This window comes from Rhinolophus hipposideros, assembly GCF_964194185.1.
Source record: "Rhinolophus hipposideros genome assembly, chromosome: 24".
In the NCBI taxonomy this organism is placed as follows: Eukaryota; Metazoa; Chordata; class Mammalia; order Chiroptera; family Rhinolophidae; genus Rhinolophus; species Rhinolophus hipposideros.
This window is the reverse complement of record NC_138070.1, coordinates 29,076,881-29,098,750: the sequence shown is the minus strand read 5'-3', so window position 1 is coordinate 29,098,750 and position 21,870 is coordinate 29,076,881. Positions and strand designations below refer to the sequence as shown.

Genomic DNA, 21,870 nt, shown 5'->3' with positions numbered 1-21,870 from the left:
GATACCATGGTAGTCCATGGAAGGGATGTGCTTGAACCATTCTTCTATTAAAGGGTACGTTTTCACTGTTAGAAACCAGTGCTACAGTGAATGTTCGTGTGTGTTTATACGAACATGTGTTAAGTATTTCTGGAGCCGAGGTGCCTACACTAGGCCACGGAGGTTACAGATGGAAAGTTTGATACTCCAGTTGTGCTACCAAAAAGCCATAGCTTTTTTTCCCATCATGAAGGCTCCTGTTTATTCCATGTCTTTTATAACTTAATGCAGCCATCCTACTGGTGAAAGACAGTTCTTTTTCTGTTTTGTTTCCCCGATCTTCAGTGAAGTTGAGCATCCAATATGGAGACTGGCATGTGCTCTTCGGTGGTGAATAAATCTTTGCCAGTTTTCTTCTAGGGTATTTGCCTTTTTCATATTGCTTGACACCTTCCAGATGTTACTTCTTTGTGTGTGTAAATATTTTCTTCCACTCTGTCATTTTTTAACCTTGTACATGGAGCCTTTTGCTCTACAGGTATTTTATCTGATTAGATCTATCAGCATTTCTTTCATGGTTCCTGGGTTTTGTGTCTCGTGCCTTTCTTACCCCAGGGTTACAAAGGTATTAGCCTTTCTTTCCATAATATATTTTCAGAGTTTTAAAAAATCATGCATTTGAAATATATTTTTGTGAGTGTGTGACATGTGGTAGAGATCTCATTTTATGTTCTTCAAATTATCCCAACATCATTGACTAGTTTATCCCTTCCCCACTAATTTGAAATACTACATTTATCATAAACCAAATTCCCAACATAGGTGTGTTTCCGGATGTGTGCGTGTTTATTTTTTAGCCTTTAGAAAAGGAGCACTGTTTTGTATAGTGGGTGCATATAGTGGGGACAGTATAAAACAGTTTTACTTTTCTAAGCAAGCTATGTAGTAAAACCTCAGTGATTTCAATAAAAGCCAGAGTGACAGAAGAAGGAGGACATGCACATTAATGAAACTGACCAGCCAACAAACCCTCATGTATAGTGTGGCTTACAAGGACCATATCACAGAAGTTAAAATAAGGAAGAAAGGAACCAGCACTTACTCGATCCACTTTTGTTTCTCTCGAATCCTTCTCTTAGCACAGAAAGCTAGGATCCGGTGGCATCTAACCTGTTATAATCGAGCTGGATAAATATAACTGGAGAACATTTAGCGGGGCAGGAAGTGTCGAATTTTCTGTCTAGCTAGCTAGTTAGACTAGTTCATGAAAGAACAATTCCAGTTGATATACTGGTGGCCCAAAATGTTTTTTAGCAGCTAAGGCATTAAGAATATAAAACCTCGGGGGCGGCCGGTTAGCTCGGTTGGAGCGCCATGTTCTTAACAAGGTTGCTGGTTGGATCCCCACATGGGCCACTGTGAGCTGCGCCCTCCACAACTAGATTGAAATAACTACTTGACTTGGAGCTGATGGGTCCTAGAAACACACACTTAAAAATAAATTAAAAAGTTAAAGAAAAAAGAAAACCTTAAGTCAGTCTACCTGGAGGCATCATCTCTAGGTATTCTGTTGACTGTTGACATCTTTTAAGTGGTTTCTAATGGCTGCAAATTGTGAGTCAACTGTGAGGCAATTTTGCACCTGAATACCTGACTGTTAGAACTATCTTGCCCAGAGGAAATGTCAGTGCCTTTTCTTAACATCCTATCAACCACTCCTCTTGAATCACTTTTAAAAATCAGATTTACACAGGATTTTACTATATGTAATTTTATTACCAACCAAGCATTAAAAACCAGGCAACCCAAAAACAGGTGATGCGTTGAAATCACAAATAGTAGGTTTATTCAACTTTTTATACTTCTTAGGTATTATTAGCTTTGGGGTTGGACTTTTCACTTGGTTGAGTTTATTATTAGTGTCCCCTAACTAACCTGCCTTATCTCTGGGAGAAACAGAGATAATGTTTCTGATGGTCTGGAGAAAAGGTGATCTGTTCCTGATGTAGCATGCCCTGCTGTGCCCCCCACCAGTGAGCCTGCGTCCCAGTGAAGCAGTTCTTACGCACTTATTGTATTAACTCTTGAGTGCCTCTGTCCTTCCTCACATTTGCTTCAAACAGCTGTTGAGTACCAAGTAGCGGGGTACACAGAAGAGTAAGATCCTACCCTCTAAGGAGCTCAGACTCTTACTATGCTTAAGCAAACACACACTTTTCTTTGAGACTTAGGTACACATTTAATCCTGATGAGAGCAGTTATATATGATTGCTGCTGCTTTAGGCAGCATGAAATAGGATAATAACAGATCAGGTGACCCCTAAATATAGTAAAGGAGCCCTTACCTATAGCCCATATATGAACTGCAGTTTCATGATGGCTCCCTGTGCCATGCCTCAGGAATACTGGGACCCTGCAGAGTACAGGGAATAAAATATCTGAGTGCTGGCTCCTCAGCTCTTATAGCTCTGGAGGTGACACTTGTGGTGGTTTTCTGATCTCCTATCCCATCAACTGGATTGCTTTTTCTGTCTAGGGGAAGCTGCCTACACGGATTACAGTTCCACTGTCTGTGATTAGCCAGCCTATGAAGGGCAAAAGTGTGGTCACAGCCCCCATCATCAAAGGCAACCTTGGAGCCAAGTAAGTGCTGTAGTGAGGGGTGGGCAGGGCTTCTGGGTGGCTCCTTGTCTCACACTGGTAAGGCGACTGGTTTTCCTGGGATTCTGCTTTGAGACTTGTCCTTTGATAGGCTCATCAACAGGATTTATTGAGCCCCTAGTATTGTTATAGGTGTGTTGGCTATAGCAGTGATTGAAATAGACAAAAATCCATGCTCTCTTCAAACTGATATTGTAGAGTGGGGAGAGTAATAATAAAGTAAAATACTATATGGGATGGTGAGACATACTATGGAGAAAAAGCAAGGAAGGATGGGAAGTACTGGGATGGGGTTGGCAGTGACATGGCTCAGATGCCAATTTCTAGTGTGAGTGCTAGGGAAAGACCTCACTTAGACATTTCAGCCCAATGGTGTGATAGGTCAGCGGGTGAGGGCTCATATGGAAGCCGGGGCTTCCTGTGGCCCTGACTTAAACAGGGATAAAGTGCGTGATGAAATCATTCTGATGGTCTCAAGGCAGCTGTTTTGGGGGAGAGTTTCTTGTTAGGAGCACACACCTCCCTGTCCATTACGCCCACTGATGAAGGTATGGATACCAGGGTCATTTTATCCAAAGCACTGGGAGTCTTTGGGCTTGTTCTCTTCTCCTGTCATGGGAAACTTAGAAGCTGGAAGAAAGGTAGTCTCACCCCTGGTTTCCATTTCAGTCCAGAATGCTGGAATTTTCCCTGGGCACCAGACCTCCTTGTTTTCCTTCAATACATGGCCTCATTCTGGGCGGGAGGTAATACCCCGTCCTGTCCTGTATCTCACTCCTGCTTTCCCTCCACAGCCTCAGTGGGTTGGGCCGTAATATCATCCTCACCACCATGCCGGCAGGTACTAAGCTCATTGCTGGTAATAAGCCTGTGAGTTTCCTCACTGCCCAGCAGTTGCAGCAGCTTCAGCAACAAGGTCAGGCCACACAGGTAAGGTCCAAGGCGAACTATTGGCCATACCAGGCTTCTCTCTCTTTCCTTGCTGTTTGCTCTCAACTCATGAGCCTATTTGCAGTCTGCTGACCAGACATTCTCTCTTTGCAAACAGGTGCGCATCCAGACTGTCCCTGCGTCCCATCTTCAACAGGGAACAGCTTCTGGTTCGTCCAAAGCAGTCTCCACTGTTGTTGTGACCACAGCTCCATCTCCCAAGCAGGCACCTGAACAACAGTGATTCTGAGAGAAAGATGGCTTCCATAAAAGCCCGTACCTGGTCTGCCCTTCTGGCTAAAAGGAAGGGAGGTCTCATCTAAGCTTATCTGTCTAAGGAAGGCCAGTAGTGGGATGATGGCAGCAGTGGCCAGGATTCTGCTGCCACACTCCACAGTGGAGGACACTGAGAAAGGTTCACACCAGGTCTGTTCTGTACCGATCCAGGAGAAGCGTCTCTCTTAGAATTGTGTGAGGTCACAGTTGTGTCACACAATCCAAAGTTCTGTCCTGAGAGTAGGATACCAAGAGAGGGCTTACAGTTACAGAGTGCAGACAGTGAATAAGCCTCGTTCTACATGTGGATGGTATTTTTTAGCTTCTGGTCCTCTCTGTGACTAGTGATCTAATAAGTGTTTTGTGTCCATAAATTTTTACGTAACTTATTTTTTTAAAGAACCTATTGTACATGTTTGTCAAATAGAAACCTGGGCTTTAACCCCCCTAAACTGATTACTTACTCTTTTGACCAGAATGAGAAAATAGCAAGATTCTTATAAGCTGGTGGCTTACTTGGTAACTACATAGAAATGAAGAGGCTTTAAGATGGGAAAGACACATCGAAAGTGAGATTGTGTGGGTTCCCTCAAATGGGACTAATTTGGCACTACCTCTTAAAGGTGGGGTATCAAGATCCTGATTGTGGTCTATATCTTCACCGGCTGACTTTGTCCTCCTCATCAAGCCTGTTCACATGCACGTCCACAGCCAGTGGACTCAGTAGGTGAATGCCAGCAGAGATGTTGCTTTTGTAGCACACACTCTATTTCAGTTTAGAGATTATATACTCTCCTTTGCTCCAGAACAAGAGTCAGCAAACCATGGCCCTTGGGCTGGCCACCTGTTTTTGTCAATAAAGTTTTGTTGGAATACAACCCATGCCCATTCGTTTATGTGTTATCTCAAGCTGCTTTCAATTTGAAGGCAGAACTGAATAGTTGCCATAAAGACTATATGGCCTCAAACTTAAAATACTTTTTATGTGGTCCTTTAAGGAAAACTTTGCTGACTTCTATTCCAGAGTAGAGATGGCAGGAAGAGAGTAGGTGCCCCTCCTAGGCAGCACCAACCACAGAAGAGGTCAATCTGGATTTGCAAGTCATTTAATCCTGGCTATTTCACAGTTCTCAGCCTCCATCAAGCTATAGGCAGAGCCTAGAATGAAATTCTAAAATGTCATATTTAATTAAAGCACTGGTTGTTAATAATATATGCCTCTTTTGTATCGGAGCAGGGGTTGGGTGGTAAAGCTTTTCTGCGATGACAGGACTTCCCTATCTCTTGAAAGTATCCAGATTACTAAAAATGTCTTTAATCTGTGGAAATTTAGTGATGATACTTCATGGGGTTGGCATGAGGAAGTGGAATTGGAGGGCGGAAAATTGGAATGGCTTAGTTTAGAGGGTGTTGCTGGGTGGAAGTTGAGTGATTGGGTGAGTTGCAGAGGAGCAGGGACAGAGTGACTTGTTGGTGACGCAGTGGTTTTACAGACATCTCCTTTGAGCCTTAAAGCAGTTCTATGAAATAGATAGTATTGTCCCTGTTTGTGAGAAAATGCAAGTCTCAGTTGAAGTTAAAGAGAACCAAGATGTAAATCCAGTCTTCTAAGTCAAGTGCCCTTTCTGCTGCTTTCCTAAGGAGAGGATGCTGTGATGTGTCATGGGTGAGACTTGGGGATGAGGTGGAATTAACAGTGGTAGGCTTGGGTTACAAAGAGCAGAGGTGAATTGGCTGAGGTAAGATTGAGCTTTTGAGGGATAGTAGAGGGCTGGCACAGAAGTAAGATTGGTAATGGTGAGAGGTAGGGACTGCAGTAAAGGAGGCGAATTTTATCTGAGTAAAGGAGACTGCATCTGTGTTTTATAATGCTTTCATATTTGCATGTCATTATTTCCTAGAGTCCCATTTCACACGAAAAGTCCGTGTGACAGTTTCTAAATGAGAAAAAGGTATAAATTTGAAGAATCCTGTTTCAGGTATTTACTGCTGGTTAAAACAAACGCCCTCTGAATTTACTTAACATATGATTTCATAAAAGTAGCTCTGGTATTCAGCGCCAACTCTACCCCACATTTATACATCCGAGGACAGGTTATGTTTCAGGATGCCTGTGTAGGACTGACTCCCTGGGAAGCATAATTGGGCACTGGCCAGCCTGTCAGTGGAGCACAGGGAATGGAAATCCCCTGTTGGAGTTCAAGTGATGTCACCAGCATTTTTACCAAACATGGTTCCTTGGATGCAGACCTCAGGGGTCTTATAGAGAGAGGTGGCTCTGGAGGGTGTTTGGGGGGAACAATTCCAGAAGAACTTGTGGCAGCTTCAGTGTCTGGTTGACAGAGATTGGTAAAATTCAAACCATGTGTCTAAGACTTTTCTTAGACGCATTTGGAGAATAGCATTGTGATGAGTTTGTGCTTTAATACCACATGCAAGAATGTTTATGCAAGAGTCGATCACTTCCGTGAAGGTATCCCCAACCATGCTGTGAAAGGGGCATCCAGATAAATGTTAATGTTTCATATTTAATCTTCACACCTCATCTCACTCTGGAGAAAATACTGCATTTCCTTAAAGTATTCTGCCCCACCCCTTTTTATTCAAAACAGAGATCTTCACTTTGGAAGTAAAAACCAAGAATAGGTTCTTTCTTCCCACCTCCAGTCCCTAAGGAAAAAACATGTTTTACATTAATTGCCAACATTAGGTCCTCTAGTCCTTGAATGAATGTTTGGGTTACTACTAAGCAGGCAAACCAAAATGGATCCTGAAAGGGGACCAACAGTTCTCTAAAAATTAAATCGGTGTTTTTTTCAAGTAGCTCATTCTTACCCCCTAAGCTGTGACTTCAACTCTGAAATGCTAGCTAAGTCTGGGAGCTTACCTTTCACTGAATACAATGTTCCTTCAAGCGCATACCAGTGCTTCAGATAAATGATCTCTGCCATATTTGTGTTAATATGGGGCAGAGGCTAACTAAGCTGGCTTTTGAATTTTTCTGAAGACTGGTTCTGCAACTTAGTAGCTGTGTGGCCTTAGGCTAATCAACTTCTCTGAAGAACCTGATGTGCTTACATTACAGGTGGTTGTGAGAAACAAGTGAGATACATATTTCAAAATCTGAAAAATGCCAAACGAATGGTACTGTTTGGTCTATAAGACCTTTCAAATTTGTCCTAACCTTCTTTTACCAATTTATAGAACTTAATATATTTAACTCTCCATATTCTTTCTTGCTTCATTGCCTTTGTTCAAACTGTTCTCTTGGCCTTGAATGTGCTTTTTTCTATGGGGCAAACTTCCCACTTGTCTTCCTTCTTTTATCTCTCATGGTGTTTTATGTACTTACCCCGTTGGCACCAGTCACCCTGTATGTAACTGCTTGCATATCTCTCCCATTAGATTGTGAATTCCTTGCTGGACACATATTTTGTTAATCCTTACAACCATTTCAGTGCCAAGTAAATGTTAAATATTTGATGAAGAAAGTTTTTTTAAAAAAAGAACAGATCCAGAAGCAAGACTAGAGTATCGAAACAGATTCTTATCCTTTGCTTTCAGCTGTATTTAAATTCAAGGCCTGACATTTTTCTCTCTACCCCATTATACAGATTTCTTGTCAGCATCCTCTTATGAGGGTACTTTTGAGGAGTCAGAACATCTGAGTTCCAGCTCTCAGCTGGGCTACTAACTAGGCTCCTGATTATTAAAAAAAAAAAAAATCACCTTTGGCCCAACTTTATCACTTATCAACTGTGGTATTGCAGTACTCTGGAATACTATGATTAGTTAGATGTTTTAACAAGTAACACTGAAAATACCAAAGCTCGTGAATTACTATTTTTAAAAAACACATGTTGGAATTGCATCTCTAAAGGCACTGTCATTGACTTACTTTCTGAAAAGGAAGTACCTGCTTTCTTAAGAAAGAAAAGAGATACATCATTAAAAGCAGTAAGTTCTGCTGGATTCATATTCTGGATTCATTCATGAAGCCACTCCCTATTCTGAAACTTTCAGAGTCTCTGATTTCTGAGAGACAAAGGCTTGCTTCATTTTGCTTTATGAAGGATATCACACTGACACACACTTTAGTCAATTAAATAAGAAGGTGCAAATAGAACTGTAAGAGCAGACCAAAGCAAGCATTAAAATGGAGAGACGAGCTACACCTTTGAACACTAGCTGTTTGTGCTCAAAGGGACATGGCCACCCCCACTGATGACTGATGGCCTCCTCTCACTCTTCATCTGAACCACTCAAGAGGGCCTTCTGGAAAGTGTGATCTGACTTCAGCTTCTGAATCCCAATGATTTCTCCTCCATGCCTCTTTAACCGATGCAAAAGGCTGTAATAGAGAAACAGACAAATTAGCCCCTCAGACTTCCCTATTCCCTCACCCAAGGAAGTGAAGGCATCTACTGGTTCCTAAAGTGCTTTCTTTATAGCTCTATCAGATACTGTGATTACCTGTCTACATATCTGACTTCTTGGACAGTATTCATTGTTAGATAAAAAGACCACAGTTAATAATATTTAATAGTTAATGTTGTGATTGAGACTAAACTTGGGTCTCCTGCCTCCCACTTTATTGTTTCATTGACCATAGAACTAAAACTATAACCTTGAGTTGCCTTCTGTTTGGTCTGTGTGGAACTCCTTCTGGGTGAAGTATATCTGCTTTGGCTAGGGAAATCAGGAACCAGGAAAAGGGGCAGCTGCAACAACAGAACTAATAATACATGCTAAAAGTCACTCGGCACTGTAACTAAAGAGAACCTCTGCCATTTACTCATTGGGTGAACTTGATGAAATTTTTGTCTCTTGAAGCTCTCTAAAATGTACACTACATACTTCATAAAGTGATAGGATTAAATGGGGTAGTACACTTTTAAGTGCTTCCCACAGTGCCTGGGAGAACGCACATAGGGATTCTTAGCTATCATAATAACCTCTGAAGAGCGCTTTAGAGTGCACTTGCTCTGTAGTATCTTACTGTCACAACAGCGCTGGGAAGTAGATAGGGCAAATCCAGGAATAAGGTCATGGGCTCAAAATGAACCAGGGACAGAGCAGGGACTGCCATCCAGTGCTGATGCCTAATTCACAGTTTTTTCCTATCATACCACAGGCTTAAAAATCTGTCAGAATTTCATTTGAAATCTGGGTCTCACATTACTGTGACCTGAGAGGTCCTTTACCTTCTTAAAGCCTCATCACCCTCATTTGCAGGTGTAGGGTACCTTGCACAGAACTTTCCATGCAGTTGGTACTTGTTAAGCAGTAGAGCTTAGCATTGCTTAGTTAAGAAAGGTGAGTCACTGGAAATAAAAATAATGCAGTGCAATAAATTTCTGGGGCAGGGGTTGGCTAGGAAGAAAAAAAACGATCAGAGTCATCTTCTCTCAGACATACCAGCAAACAAGAGAGTAGTTGGTGGCCACAATGCAGAGGGCAGCCACGTAGTGCCAGCAGAAACACATGGTGATGAACATGATGTTTGAGTCATCTTGCTGGTCCCATGCGGGTGCTCCAGAGGGTGGGAAGAGCACAAACCCAATCTGGAGGATTATACAGGGAAGTCAGCCTTGTCATTCGTTGGTCCTGAGAAAGCAACCTAGCCTCCTTCCTGTGGCCACGAGAGGTGTCCACACCTTCCCCACTACCTCATTTCCCATGCCCACGTTAGCATAGAAAAACCTTTTGTACAGGAAAACTGCTCTAAGTTAATTCCGGTTTTAGTAGAGGCTTCTTTAAACCAAAATGTCAGGTGAACAGTTTAGCAAGTGGAGCCTGTAGATGGTATCAGTACCTCGATTAAGGAGGGCAGATAAGGAAATATGTAATCTGTGCACTGTGTATGTTCCATAGATTCTGCTTGTTAATGGGTCAGCAGGATATTAAAGGTACATGGATGGTAAGAAAAGCAGCCATCTAAACCCATGGACGTGTATGTTAGTGCTGCACCATCAGGACTTCACTTGCACATGCTCAGTGGGGCCTCTTTATCCATACAATGTGAGGAACATTGAATAATTACCTGCCAGAACCAGGTGCCTTGAAGAATAACGAGACTGGTTCGGAAAAGTTCCAGCACAATATTGTCCCGAAGGATCACCTCTAAGAAGATACTGAGAGCCCCTCCAAACACAGCACACAGCAGGAGCGAGTGGATGTACTGGTCCAATGGTGGTCGGTTATGAACATGGTGGTAGAAGAGAAAACCTGCCACAAAGCCATTTAACAGCTGTGAGAAATTTGCTTGTTTCTACTTCAGAGCATTCATTCTGGACTTTCTCCATTGTTAGAATTTCCTCCTAGACCGGTCTCAAAGCTAGATTTTTCAGCACTTGGGAAGTCAGTTTATATAACATTACAGGGCAACAAATATGCAGATTAAGTGTATTTCATGTATGTGTGTGAAGTGAGTATAAACAGCAAAGAATATATCTTTTTAAATCTCAGGGTTCAATACAGGATGGGTAAGTGAAACGTTGCTGATTTGTAACAAACTGTGTTTACTTGAATTTCAATTTTGCCCTCATTCCACCTTTTTGAACTCTTCCTGAATGAGGTACAAAAGTGAGGTTGTTGGGTTACAAAATGCTTTTTCATGACCCCAGTTAATAGGGGATATATTGGGAGATCTGTCCTAGTTTCTGGATGGGTCTCCTATTTGTGAGGCAGTCCAGACAGTAACACTTCAGGGTGGGGGGTGGAGTGCAGTGTTTTCCCCAAACCACAGGGAGTCTTGCATGGTGGCATTCAACCAGTCTGGTATGTTCACAGTGTTCCTGTATGTTTCTGTGTGGGTGTGCACACATGCACTCAACACACATGAGCACGGGAGTGATGTCTTGGGGAGGGCAGGGAAAGTTTGTGCACTGTTGGCCAGTGGCTCTAACTAAAAGCCTCGTGCTTTCACGTGCTGCTTTATGGAATACATCATCTGTACCATCCAGAGCAAAAGACCAAGTCCTGCTCAGGTCTTTGAAGTTCAGAGATTTGGATTTTTCTGGGGAAGGTTGTATTTGCAATAGTTCTGTTCTTACAAAAGACCCTGATACTTTGTAAACACAACTTGTCAGTTTCTTTTCAGAATCCTTTTTCTATCTTTACCACTAAATTACCTTCGGTGAATGCTGCCACAGCCATAACCAATCTGTCAACCCCCAAGGGAATGTGGGTGACGAGATAGGTGAGCATATCAGTGATTCCTGAGATTGCAAAGAATAGATACATGGTGCTGTGCTGCCAGTTCATTAACTTTATCCAGTGATTTTCAGTGTACAGGTGGACGTGGGGCCCATCCGGAACAAACTGCTCTGCCAGGATCCCTGCAGGGAAATGAGAGTGGAAATTGAGGGAAGAGTAGTTACAAGACAAACACGAAACAGCAAAAAAAATAATCTCGAGTCATGAACAAGGTCGAAATGTGGATGAAGGTGGATCTACTTTGCTGCCTCAGATGCAGCTAACTTAGTAAAAAGGTATTTGCTGAGGAACCTATGTAGACCTCTTGCCTTTATTGTTTCTTGGGCTGAGGGGAGATGGGGAAGAGCAGAAACAATAGAAACAAATGCAGCCACACAGGTCTACAAGAAATATGTCTAGTAGCTGAAAGCAAGGCATTGTCACCTAAGTGAGTTTGACAGGTACCTTAATCTTTAGGCTCCCTCTGCCAAGTGAGCAGTGAAAGAAATCGTGGGAGGAAACAATTAGGTTGAGAATACAGAATCCGAAAAGGCAGATTCTAGTGATGAGGACACTTGTGCATACCTGAGGGAGAGAAGCAGCTCCCAGTTGTGTTTCTGTCAGGGCATACTTCAAGTGACTGCTCTTCCTAGGCACGGAGCAAGCTCTTTGACCTTGGGTCCTTCCCATAGCTTTAGGTCTCAGTGTCCTAAACACTTCACCTTGGTGTTTCTAGCCATACTGTATCTTAGGAGAGGCAAGCTTTAGAGACTGGGGCCAGAAGACGGATGAAGCTGGGCCACAGTGTAGCTAGCTCTCAGTTCTCATCCCTTCTACTGTCACCTGTTTTGGAAGGCAAAAGAATTGCCTTCATGCCTGGTGCTCCAAAGTTCTTAGGGCCTAGAGTAAATCTTCCACGACAACATGCTGGAGTCCAGTTCACCAAACTTTTTTTTCCTGAAACCCAACCCATTTCTGGATTTATGTATAAAGGATCAAGGAGTTGGTGAAAACAACCCAGGAAGAGGAAGTCTCTGTGACACTAGAGCAGAAGCCCTGTGAGAGCAGGGACTGTGGTTCTCCATTGTACTCCTATCACCGATATCCAGAACAAGTTCCTGGCACAGGGCAGGAGTTCAAGAGATTACTGGTTCACGAGTACTATTTTCACCCAAATAGAATTTCTCTAGCTTCATTTAGGCAAAGTTGATGCTGTCCTTACCATTTAAGCTATATGGCCCGTTCTCAGCTCCAGAAAGATGAGAAAGCCTTTCTGATGCCCGAATGGCTGCTGAATGGGAAAATTCAGCTGGACTGGGCAAACAAAGCTATGTACGTTTGCTGACTCCAAGAGAAGGTACTGTCATTGCTTCAGCTCCTCCCAAGGACTGTAGTAAGCCAAAGATGGTACTTGGCAAATGCAATCTCAGAATAAGACCCCTCATTACTTACGTGATGGGCTAATCCTGAGAAAAAACACTTTCTACTGTTGGCACTTGTTCCTTGAGGGCCACCAGTGGAGTGGATGGATGACAAGTAAAGGGGAAGTGGGTGGATTTTGTAGGAATGGGGCACAGTAAAGAAAGATCCCTCCCAAACCAGCCTCTGTTGGCTTTTTTCAATGTCTTCCACTGCCTCTCTCACTAGCCTTCTAGCATAAATTCCCCTCTTTATAACTGCTTGAGATTTGGGGGTGGAGGATATGCCAGTGAGTTTGGTGTTAACTACTCTTGAGATTTTAGTGGAGAGACAGTTGGAAGGGGGGAGACAATTTTTCTAAAACAAAACTCCATTTAGTACTTCTTCATAACTCCCATACATGAACTTTATTTGTTTTTTTCTATTTTTGTGTTTTATCTTTTTCATGCAGTATGCTTTCAGTTCCTACAACTTATACCTATGTCCTTCCAGGGCAAAAATGTAGTTTGTTTGGTAATTTTTCATAGTGCACTAAGATGTAAGGTGCTATTTTAACTGTTAATATTACGGTACACAACAGATGTTATGATAAAGTATTTAGTGACCAATTGAAAATCCTTGTTCTATTATCCCTACCAGTGGAAACATCCATTTCACAGGGTCCAGAAAATGGGTTAAAGATTCTGGGTATGATGGACAGATCCTCTGGACCAGATTACCCCACTCTTACCAATGACTGAAAATAAAGTTCTGATTGCAGCTTCAATGATCTCGAGATGCTGATAATAATGAGTCAGTTGGCTCCTTTTTCTCTTTTGATGAAAGTACTTCAATGGGTACTTCACTGACCACCACAGTCCAACTATCAAGAAGAAACTCCCTGGGAGAGCATGGCCCTTGAAGTTTGCCATCGGGGTTCTAGGACACCTGAAAAATAGGGACAGCTGTTAGGTGGCTGAATGAAGAAAACAAATGGATATTTTGAAAGGAAACCCCATATGTGACTGAGGATTTCCAGTCATAGCTGTATTAAGAAGGATCCACTCATTCTCACAAAATAAGTCTTTATGTTGTGTCACTGAAGTCTTGTCTGCTGAGTGAGTTATCTGCCCAGGTGGATAACACTGGCCCAAGGCGGAGGTGGGGAGGAGGATAGGTAAATAGTAACTGATCTCAGGGTATAAAAGCCTTCCAAACGTAAAGGAGGGGACTAGGAAAGAAAAATATTCACCAACATAAGCATTTTATAGATCAAAAACACAGAAGGCAAACAACAAATCAGGAAAATGTTTGTTAACAGCTATGGTAAATGAATATTTGTGTTGAGAAGCTGAGCTGGCGCATTGAATTATGAATATGCAGGTTATGACCTGCTGACTGAAGAGGCACAAGCCACACACAATTGGCAGGGAGCTCCCTCAGCATCCAAGCTCCCACCTTGGGGAAATGAAAACAATGAGCTCTTTTGGCTGAAGGCATAGTTGCAATACACTCACACAAAGGCAACAGTATCACAAGATTTATTACTTACAGATCCCAGAAATGGGGTAGCAGAGGGAGGCAATGAGCTGCTACGTTCAGCAGCTCTGTCCCAGGTCACAAGCCAGCAGGAGACAGACAGCAGGGTAGCAAGCACCTATTACTTTTAAGATGGCTGGGGTAAAGGGTCACTGACTTTTTGAGGCCTTACCTCTTAAGTGGTTATTTAAAAAGGCACCCTGGGAAAAGCAAAGCCAGAACTTGGGGTGGGAATCCTAAGCTCAGGTCTTTTCTAAATGTCCAGACTCTGGGTGTGAGTAGGGTTGTCACACTGTACAATGCCGAGGCAGTGACTCCAAGTAGCTGTTCTCTTCTCACAATGTTCCCTTGGAGAGCCTTTACAAATTAGTAAAAAAAAAAGAAAAAAAAAGCATAGAAGAATGAGCAAAGACATGAACAAAATTCACAAATAATACAAATTGATAATAAACCGCACTGTAATTGAAGACGGGCAAATAAATGCACAGTATCATTTTCACCTAATTGGAAGATAATTTGAAAATTAGATTTGATGCAGCCTTCTAGTATAAATGAAAATGGTCAATATGATTCAAGTTTGGCAAAAGTCAAAATAGTTATATAAACACCACCTTATTCCAAAAAAAGATTTCAGGCATGGTTTCTTTTATCTTACACTAGTATAGACTATCAGGTCAACATTATGAGTGTTATATAGAATTTATTCAAAAGGAAAATCATTGTTCTTCCCTGTGGCCTAGGTGGTGACCTGAAGAAATATAGGATGGGAGAAAAATAACAGTTGATAGGGAGCTAGGAAATACCATATAGGGAGATAGAGGATCGGCGGTCTGCACAACCTACTTCAAACCCTGGCCATTGGGGGTCCTATCTCTGTCACTGGCTACATCGTCAGGGCTGTTTCCTGTCTGATACATTTACAGCTGAGGTTTCCACCCTTCAAAAAGAAATTTCACAAGCTTTAAAAAAAATGCTTATAGTTTTTAAAAAGTCAAACAGTATTTAAAGGTTTACAGTGCAAAACAGCTGCCCCATGTTCCCTCCCTCCTCACCCCCTAGTGGAACCACTTTAAACCCTTTCCGCTGTTTCTTCTGGTATTGACCGCCATGATTCTAGTTAATGTGTGCACGCTGCCATCTGTTAATTTATCGTTGTCAGACATTATCGACCAACTTCCTGGAGCTCTCTTTACGACCTCTCCCTTCTCTTCACCCCTTCATTTCCACAGTAGTTACATTAGACTCATTTGTTTAAATCATTCATTTCATTATTATGGCTCTGTAAATCCAAAGTCCTTTCCAGGGCCTGTAAGCGCCATGTGATCCTGTGCTCCCTCTTTGATCTCTCCTACCTGTCTACCCCTGCAACACAGGATCCCTTCCATTGCTTAAAAAAGTACAATCCACTCCTGCTTCAGGGCCGCACACTCTCAAGAACAGTTTTCCCGCAGACAGTCAACAGTTCTTTCCTTCACTTTACTTGGGTCTCTGTTCAAATGTTTTATTCCCTGACTGCTTTATGTAAAATAGCAGACATGTTCCCCCTTTCAATCCATGTATACTTCTAAATTTTCTTTAAAGCATGAATCACTATGTGATACTACATGCTGAATTTTTTAAAAAGCATCTATCTTCATCCTCTAGAATGTAAGCTCCTTGAAAATAGGAATTTGATCTATTTTGTTATTGCAGTTAGCCCAGTACTTGCAACAGGGCCTGACACATAGTGAGTACTCAAATATTTGTGGAATGAATGCTGATCCAAATAGTGTATTATGGGTAATGTTTTCAATGTTTTTGTTTTATTCTGGAGTTAATAGTTGCCTTGCTTTTCATTTATTTAGTTTTCCATATATCTAATCACTATGTTTTTATACAAAATAGCTAACAGATCTGTCAAATTTCTACCAAACTGATGTCTAGATATTCTAACGTCAGATAACTTATCAGTTTCGTTTTATTATTAGAGACCTCTCTTCCAGGGCTTTCTAGCTTCTTACTCCAAAACTGGACTGGTTGTCTTTCATCCTGAAGCACTCAGTACCATCTACCAAATTCTCTTTGCCTTTTTCCTGTTTTGGATCCCCTGTTTCTTAGATGCTATTTATTTTTCTTTCTGGGTTTACTTCCTTTAACATGCCTCTAGTTGTTTCCCAAAATATGCACGAAAGGTAGATTCTTTGAGAATTTGCATGGCTGACAATCTGTCTTTTTTTTTTAATCAAAATGGTTTATTTAGTCTATTCATATTTAATGTAATTATGGATATGGTTACATCTACAACCATTTTGCTATTTGTTTTCTATGTCTCTTGGTTTTTTTTTAAGTTTATTTTTTAGAGCAGTACTAGGTTTACAACAAAATTGAGAGGAAGGTACAGAGACTTTTTTGTATATGCCTTGCCCCCACACATTCATAATCTCCCCTGGTATTGACAACACTAACCAGAATGGTACATTTTTTTTACCAAGGATGAACCTGCATTGACACATTATCATCACCCAAAGTCCATAGTTTACTTTGGGGTTCACTTGATGCTGCACATTCTGTGTGTTTGCACAAATGTATAATTACATCATTATAATATCATACAGAGTATTTTTACTGCCCTAAAATGTGCTCTGCCGTTTATCTCTCCTTTACCCCTCCCCTGGCAACCACTGATGTTTTTATTGTCTTCATAGTTTTGCCTTTCCCAGAATGTCATATAATTGGAATCATATAGTATGTAGCCTCTTCAGATTGGGTTCTCTCAGTAATAATATGCATTTAAGTTTTTGCTATGATGGCTTCATAGCTCACGTATTTTTAGCACTGAATAATATCCTACTGTCTGTACCACAGTTTATTTACTCATTCACCTACTGAAGGACATCTTGGCTGCTTCCAAGATTTGGCAGTTATGAATAAAGCTGCTGTAAACATCTGTGTGCATGTTTTTGTGTGGACATAAGTTTTTAATCTCTTTTGGGTAAATACCAAGGAGCAGGATTGCTGGGTTGTATGGTTAGAGTATGTTTTGTAGAAACTGCCAAACGGTCTTCCAAAGTGGCTGTAGCGATTTGCATTCTCACCAGCAATGTCTGAGAGTTCTTGTTGTTTTGCATTCTTTCCAACATTTGCTATTGTCGGTGTTCTGGATCTTGTCCATTCTATAGATGCGTAGTGGTATCTCATTTAATTTGCATTTCCCTAATCACATGATGTGGAGCATCATTTCATATGCTTATTTGTATATCTTTTATTTTTTAAAAGACACATTTATTCAGCATCATGATCAGACTATTGCATTTAGCGATCAACAGCAGCATGGGTGCAAAAAAAAAAAAACTACATTAAAACCCTTTGTTGGAATGCTTTCCACTTTGCACAGAACAGAAACTAAAATAACCTGTTATACACTTAGTCACAAATATAGTCCTCTATTTTTTTTCCCCATACACATGAGTACTGTCTAAAACATGTCTTCTTTGTAGGAGCTAAGCCCTGCCACCACTGTGTTTGGCTGAGTTCATAAATCTGTTGTAACCTGTGGCTTCCCTGTCACTTCTCTGTCTCTCCTTTCCTGCTAAGCTTTGTTTCCTGGTGGTGATTAAAACCCTCTGCCCCAGCCATAGCTACTGCTACTGTTGGAACCACAATAGCCACCTGTTTTGTGGTTTGGCAAAGTATTGGCCACCACCATAGGGGCCAGATCTTATTCCTCCAAAGTTTCCTCCTTTCATGGTTTGAAAATTGATTGTTTCAATTGCCAAAATCATTGTAGCTTCTGCCAACTCCCAAATTGTTCCCACTACCACCGCCAAAGTTACTTCCGCTGCCTCCATTGTTGCAGCTGTCATAGCTGCCACTCCCGGCATAGCTACTGTGTGGTATCCATAACCCTGTCCACAGCTCCCAGAGCCTCTGCTTCCTTGTGTAACCAGGGCCACCTCCTCCATAACCACCATCATTACCAAATCCGTTACAACCATCCCCACCGCACCACATTCTCCACCACAACTGCCACCAAAGCCACCTCGACCACTGAAGTTTCATCCATGACCAAAATTGTTATTCCCACCAAAACCACCTCTCAACCCCCACTGATGTTTTCAGAACCACTTCGACCTCTTTGGCTGGATGAAGCACTAGCCATCTTCTGCTTAGACAGGGCTTTCCTTACTTCACTGTTGTGGCCACTCATAGTGTGGTATTTCTGAATGACAATCTTGTCTACACAGTCATGGCCATCACAGGTTACAAAAGCAAAGCCTCTCTTCTTGCCACTGCCTCAGTCAGTCATGATTTCAATCACTTCAATTTTCCCATGCTGTTCAAAATAATCTCTTAGGTGATGTTCTTCAGGGTCTAATACTACCAGCAAAAATCTTTCTCACAGTTAAGCAGGCACCAGGTCTTCGAGAATCTTCCTTGAGACAGCCCTCCTTGGTCCCACAACTCTTCCATCCACCTTGTGTGGCCTTGCATTCATGGCTGCATCCACAACTTCCACTGTGGCAGAGGTGACAAACCCAAAGCCTCTGGAGCGCTTGGTGTTTGGGGCTCTCATCACCACACAGTTTGTGAGCGTTCCCCATTGCTCAGAATAGCTCCTCAGACTCTCATCAGTTGTTTCAAAGCTCAAACCTCCGATGAAGAGCTTCCGCAGCTGTTTCTGCTCTTAGGGAGACTCTGACTTAGACGTGGCGACCACGTGAGGGGAGATTTAACAATGCTTACTTGGTGGCATCCAGCAACAGAAAGGTGTATATATCTTTTTCGGTAAGGTGTCTGTTAAGATCTTTGGCCCATATTTAAATCAGGATTTAAAGAAATACTTTTATTAAAAATAGAGCTAACATAAATGTTATATTAGTTTCAGGGGTACACCATAGTTATTCAACATTTGTACACCTAAAGAAGTGATCACCATGGTAAGTCCAGCAACCATCTGACACCATACGATGCTATCACGATATTACTGACTATATTCCCCATGCTGTATGTTGCATCCCCATGACTTTTTTGTTTTATACCGGGAAATTTGGACCTCTTGTTCCCCTTCCTCTTTCCCCCTCTTTTAAAATTTATCAATTACAATTGACATTCAATATTATTTTATATTAATTTCAGGTATACAACATAGTGGTTAGACAGTTACATAATTTGAGAAGTGATCCTCTGACGAGGCTAGTACCCACCTGGCACTATACGTAGTTATTACTATATATTGACTATATTCCCTATGCTGTACTTTTCATCCCCATGACTATTTTGTAACTACCAATTTGTATTTTTTAATCCCTTCACCTTTTTCTCCCTGCCCCAAACCCCTTTGCATCTATCACCCCAACAAATCTAGTACCCATCTGACACCATAGACAGTTATTACAATATTATTGACTATGTTCCTTATGCTGTACCCTACACTCCAATAACTACTTTGTAACAACCAAGTTGTACTTCTTAATCCTTTCCCCTTTTTCACCCACACCTTTACACCCCCTCCCATCTGACAACCATCAAAATGTTCTCTGTATCTATGAATTTGTTTCTGTTTTGTTTGTTAATTTTGTTCTTAGATTCCACATATAAGGGAAATCACATTTTCTCTGTCTGTCTCTGTGTGATATACTCCACTCAGCACAACACCCTCCAGGTCCATCCATGCCACCGCAGATGGTGAGAACCCATTCCCTTCCATGGCCGAGCAATAGTCCATGGTATATACATATGTACCACCTCTTCTTTAACCAGTCATCTATTGATGGACACCTAGGACGCCTTCACATCTTGGCCATTATAAAAAATGCTGCAGTGAACATATGGATGCATATGTCCCTTCAGAATAGTGTTTTGGGTTTCATCGGATAAATACCCTGAAGTGGGATTACAGGGTCCTTCGTTGTCTCTTCTTTATAGCCTTTGTTTTAAAGTCTATTTTGTCTGGTATAAGTATTGTTACCCTAGCTTTCCCCCACCTCATTTTCATGAAATATCTTTTTTCATCCCTTTACTTTGTGTGTGTGTCTTTCAACCCAAAGTGAGTTTCTTATAGGTAGTATATGTAAGGGTTTTGTTTTCTTGTCCATTCATCCTGTCTATGTCTTTTGATTGGAGCATTTAATCCATTTACATTGAAAGTAATTGTTGATAGGTATGTAGCTATTGTCAATGTATTATTCATAATTTTGATCTTTTCCTTCCGTCTTAAAGAATCCCTCTAACATTCCTTGTAATACTGGTTTGGTGGTGATGAACTCCTTTAGCTTTTTCTTGTCTGGAAAGCTCTTTATCTGTCCTTTGATTTTAAATGATAGTATTGTTGGGTAGAGTAGTCTTGGTTGTAGATCCTTGCTTTTCATCACATTGAATATTTCGTGTAACATCTCTTCTCGCCTGCAAAGTTTCTGTTGAGAAATCAGCTGGCAGTCTTATGGGAACTCCCTTATAAGTTATTAGTTACCTTTCTCGTGCTGCTTTTAGGATTCTCTCTTTGTCTTTAACTTTTGCCATTTTAATTATAAGTGTGTCTAGGTGTGGGCCTGTTTGGGTTCATCCTGTTTGGAACTCTGTGATTCCTGAACTTGTCTATTTCCTTCACCAGGTTAGGAATGTTTTCAGTCATTATTTCTTCAAATAGGTTCTCAATCGCTTGCTTTCTCTCTTCTTTTGGTACCCCTATGATACGAATGTTGTTATACTTGATGTTGTCCCAGAGGTCTCTTAAACTATCCTAATTTTTTTAAATTCTTTTTTTTTCCTTTTTGCTGCTTCAATTGGATGTTTTCTTCTACCTTGTCTTCCCAACCACTGTTTCAATCCTCTACTTCATCTAGTCTGCTTTTATGGTTTCCATGTCCCCTTTTATGCTTGCTATCTCTTTGTTGAAGTTCTCACTAAGTTCCTTGATCATCCTCATAACCATTGTTTTGAACTCTGTCTCTGGTATGTTGCTTACCTCCCACAGCACCCCATAAGCTGTAGATGTAGCCAAACCCCATAGCCAATCAGCCTGATGGTTAATCCTACTGACATGCCAATAGCAATCTAGGCTCAACTATAACAGGATGGTACATAACTCACACAAGGGATACTCCTGGAGCACCTGGCCCCCACTGAACACCTAATATATAAGGCCACCCAGCCAAGACTGGAGAAATGGTAGATCTACCTAATATACAGAAACAAAAACAGAGAGGCAGCCCAAATGAGGAAACAAAGAAATGTATCCCAAATGAAAGAGCAGCAGAAAAATCCAGAAAAAGAACTAAATGAAATGGAGGTAAGCAACATACCAGAGACAGAGTTCATGAGCAAGATTCACCTTAGTGGGCTCTGATGCTTGTTGAAACCACCCTTTGTGTGTTCTGCTTGTGGGGGTAATTGGGCAGTGCTCTGCTGTGGTCTGAAGCCAACCTCCAAGTATGTTGGTTCTAGGGCCTTTTGGGAGGAGCTCTGGTGCAGGCCCAGGTCATCCACTGCCTATGACTGGCTGGGGACTACCTGGTAGGAGCTATAAAGCAATTTATAGTTATTTGCTTCCTGTGCTAAACTTGGAGGCATGTGGAAGAGGCCTCACTGTGAACCGAGGTCTCTTGCCACCAGTATCAGTCCTGGGATAACTCCACAATATTCCAGCACACTTGGAGTCCTGCTGCCACCTGCCAGCTCCCTTAAGCTTCAGTCACAGATAAAGCCTTGTGCAGTATGCAAGTTGGGTGAGGTAGGGTCTCAAGGAGTGACTAAAGTGGGAAGAATTACTGTCATCATGTTAATGTAAATTCTGGTTTGCTACCAGTGCTGAGCCTGGAGCAACTCAGCAAAAGTCTCAGAACACACTAAGGCCAATCACGGGGGCCTGCCAGACTCTGAGTGTTTTCCAAGAAAGAGTGCAATGTTGGCGGT

The 21,870-nt window shown here is 41.7% G+C and overlaps 2 protein-coding genes and 1 pseudogene across 10 annotated transcripts in view; 1 reads left to right on the top strand and 2 right to left on the bottom strand.

Moving 5' to 3' along the window:
- The window catches only part of NFRKB (nuclear factor related to kappaB binding protein), a 38,472-nt gene extending 32,207 nt beyond the window's left edge, over positions 1-6,265 (top strand). For all 7 annotated transcript variants that reach the window (XM_081036692.1, XM_081036689.1, XM_081036691.1 and 4 more), the window contains 3 exons: positions 2,516-2,622; positions 3,435-3,570; positions 3,689-6,265. In XM_081036692.1, coding sequence (XP_080892818.1) covers positions 2,516-2,622; positions 3,435-3,570; positions 3,689-3,814 — 369 coding nt within the window. In that variant the 3' untranslated portion in view covers positions 3,815-6,265. The remainder of the gene's footprint in view (positions 1-2,515; positions 2,623-3,434; positions 3,571-3,688) is intronic.
- Positions 6,252-21,870, bottom strand: part of TMEM45B (transmembrane protein 45B) — a 36,506-nt gene continuing 20,887 nt past the window's right edge. The window contains exons 2-7 of one of the 2 annotated variants that reach the window (XM_081036695.1): positions 14,153-14,337; positions 13,193-13,389; positions 10,980-11,186; positions 9,890-10,074; positions 9,265-9,410; positions 6,252-8,197 (exon numbers count right to left, since the gene is read on the bottom strand). In XM_081036695.1, the coding sequence (XP_080892821.1) occupies positions 8,089-8,197; positions 9,265-9,410; positions 9,890-10,074; positions 10,980-11,186; positions 13,193-13,373 (828 nt within the window). In that variant the 5' untranslated portion in view covers positions 13,374-13,389; positions 14,153-14,337 and the 3' untranslated portion in view covers positions 6,252-8,088. The remainder of the gene's footprint in view (positions 8,198-9,264; positions 9,411-9,889; positions 10,075-10,979; positions 11,187-13,192; positions 13,390-14,152; positions 14,338-21,870) is intronic. The other variant, XM_081036696.1, reaches the window with a different exon arrangement.
- On the bottom strand, positions 17,573-20,966 carry LOC308492328 (heterogeneous nuclear ribonucleoprotein A1-like; annotated as a pseudogene). The gene is made up of 2 exons: positions 20,924-20,966; positions 17,573-18,642 (listed from the first exon to the last, which is right to left on the bottom strand). The product of its transcript is annotated as a heterogeneous nuclear ribonucleoprotein A1-like (transcript).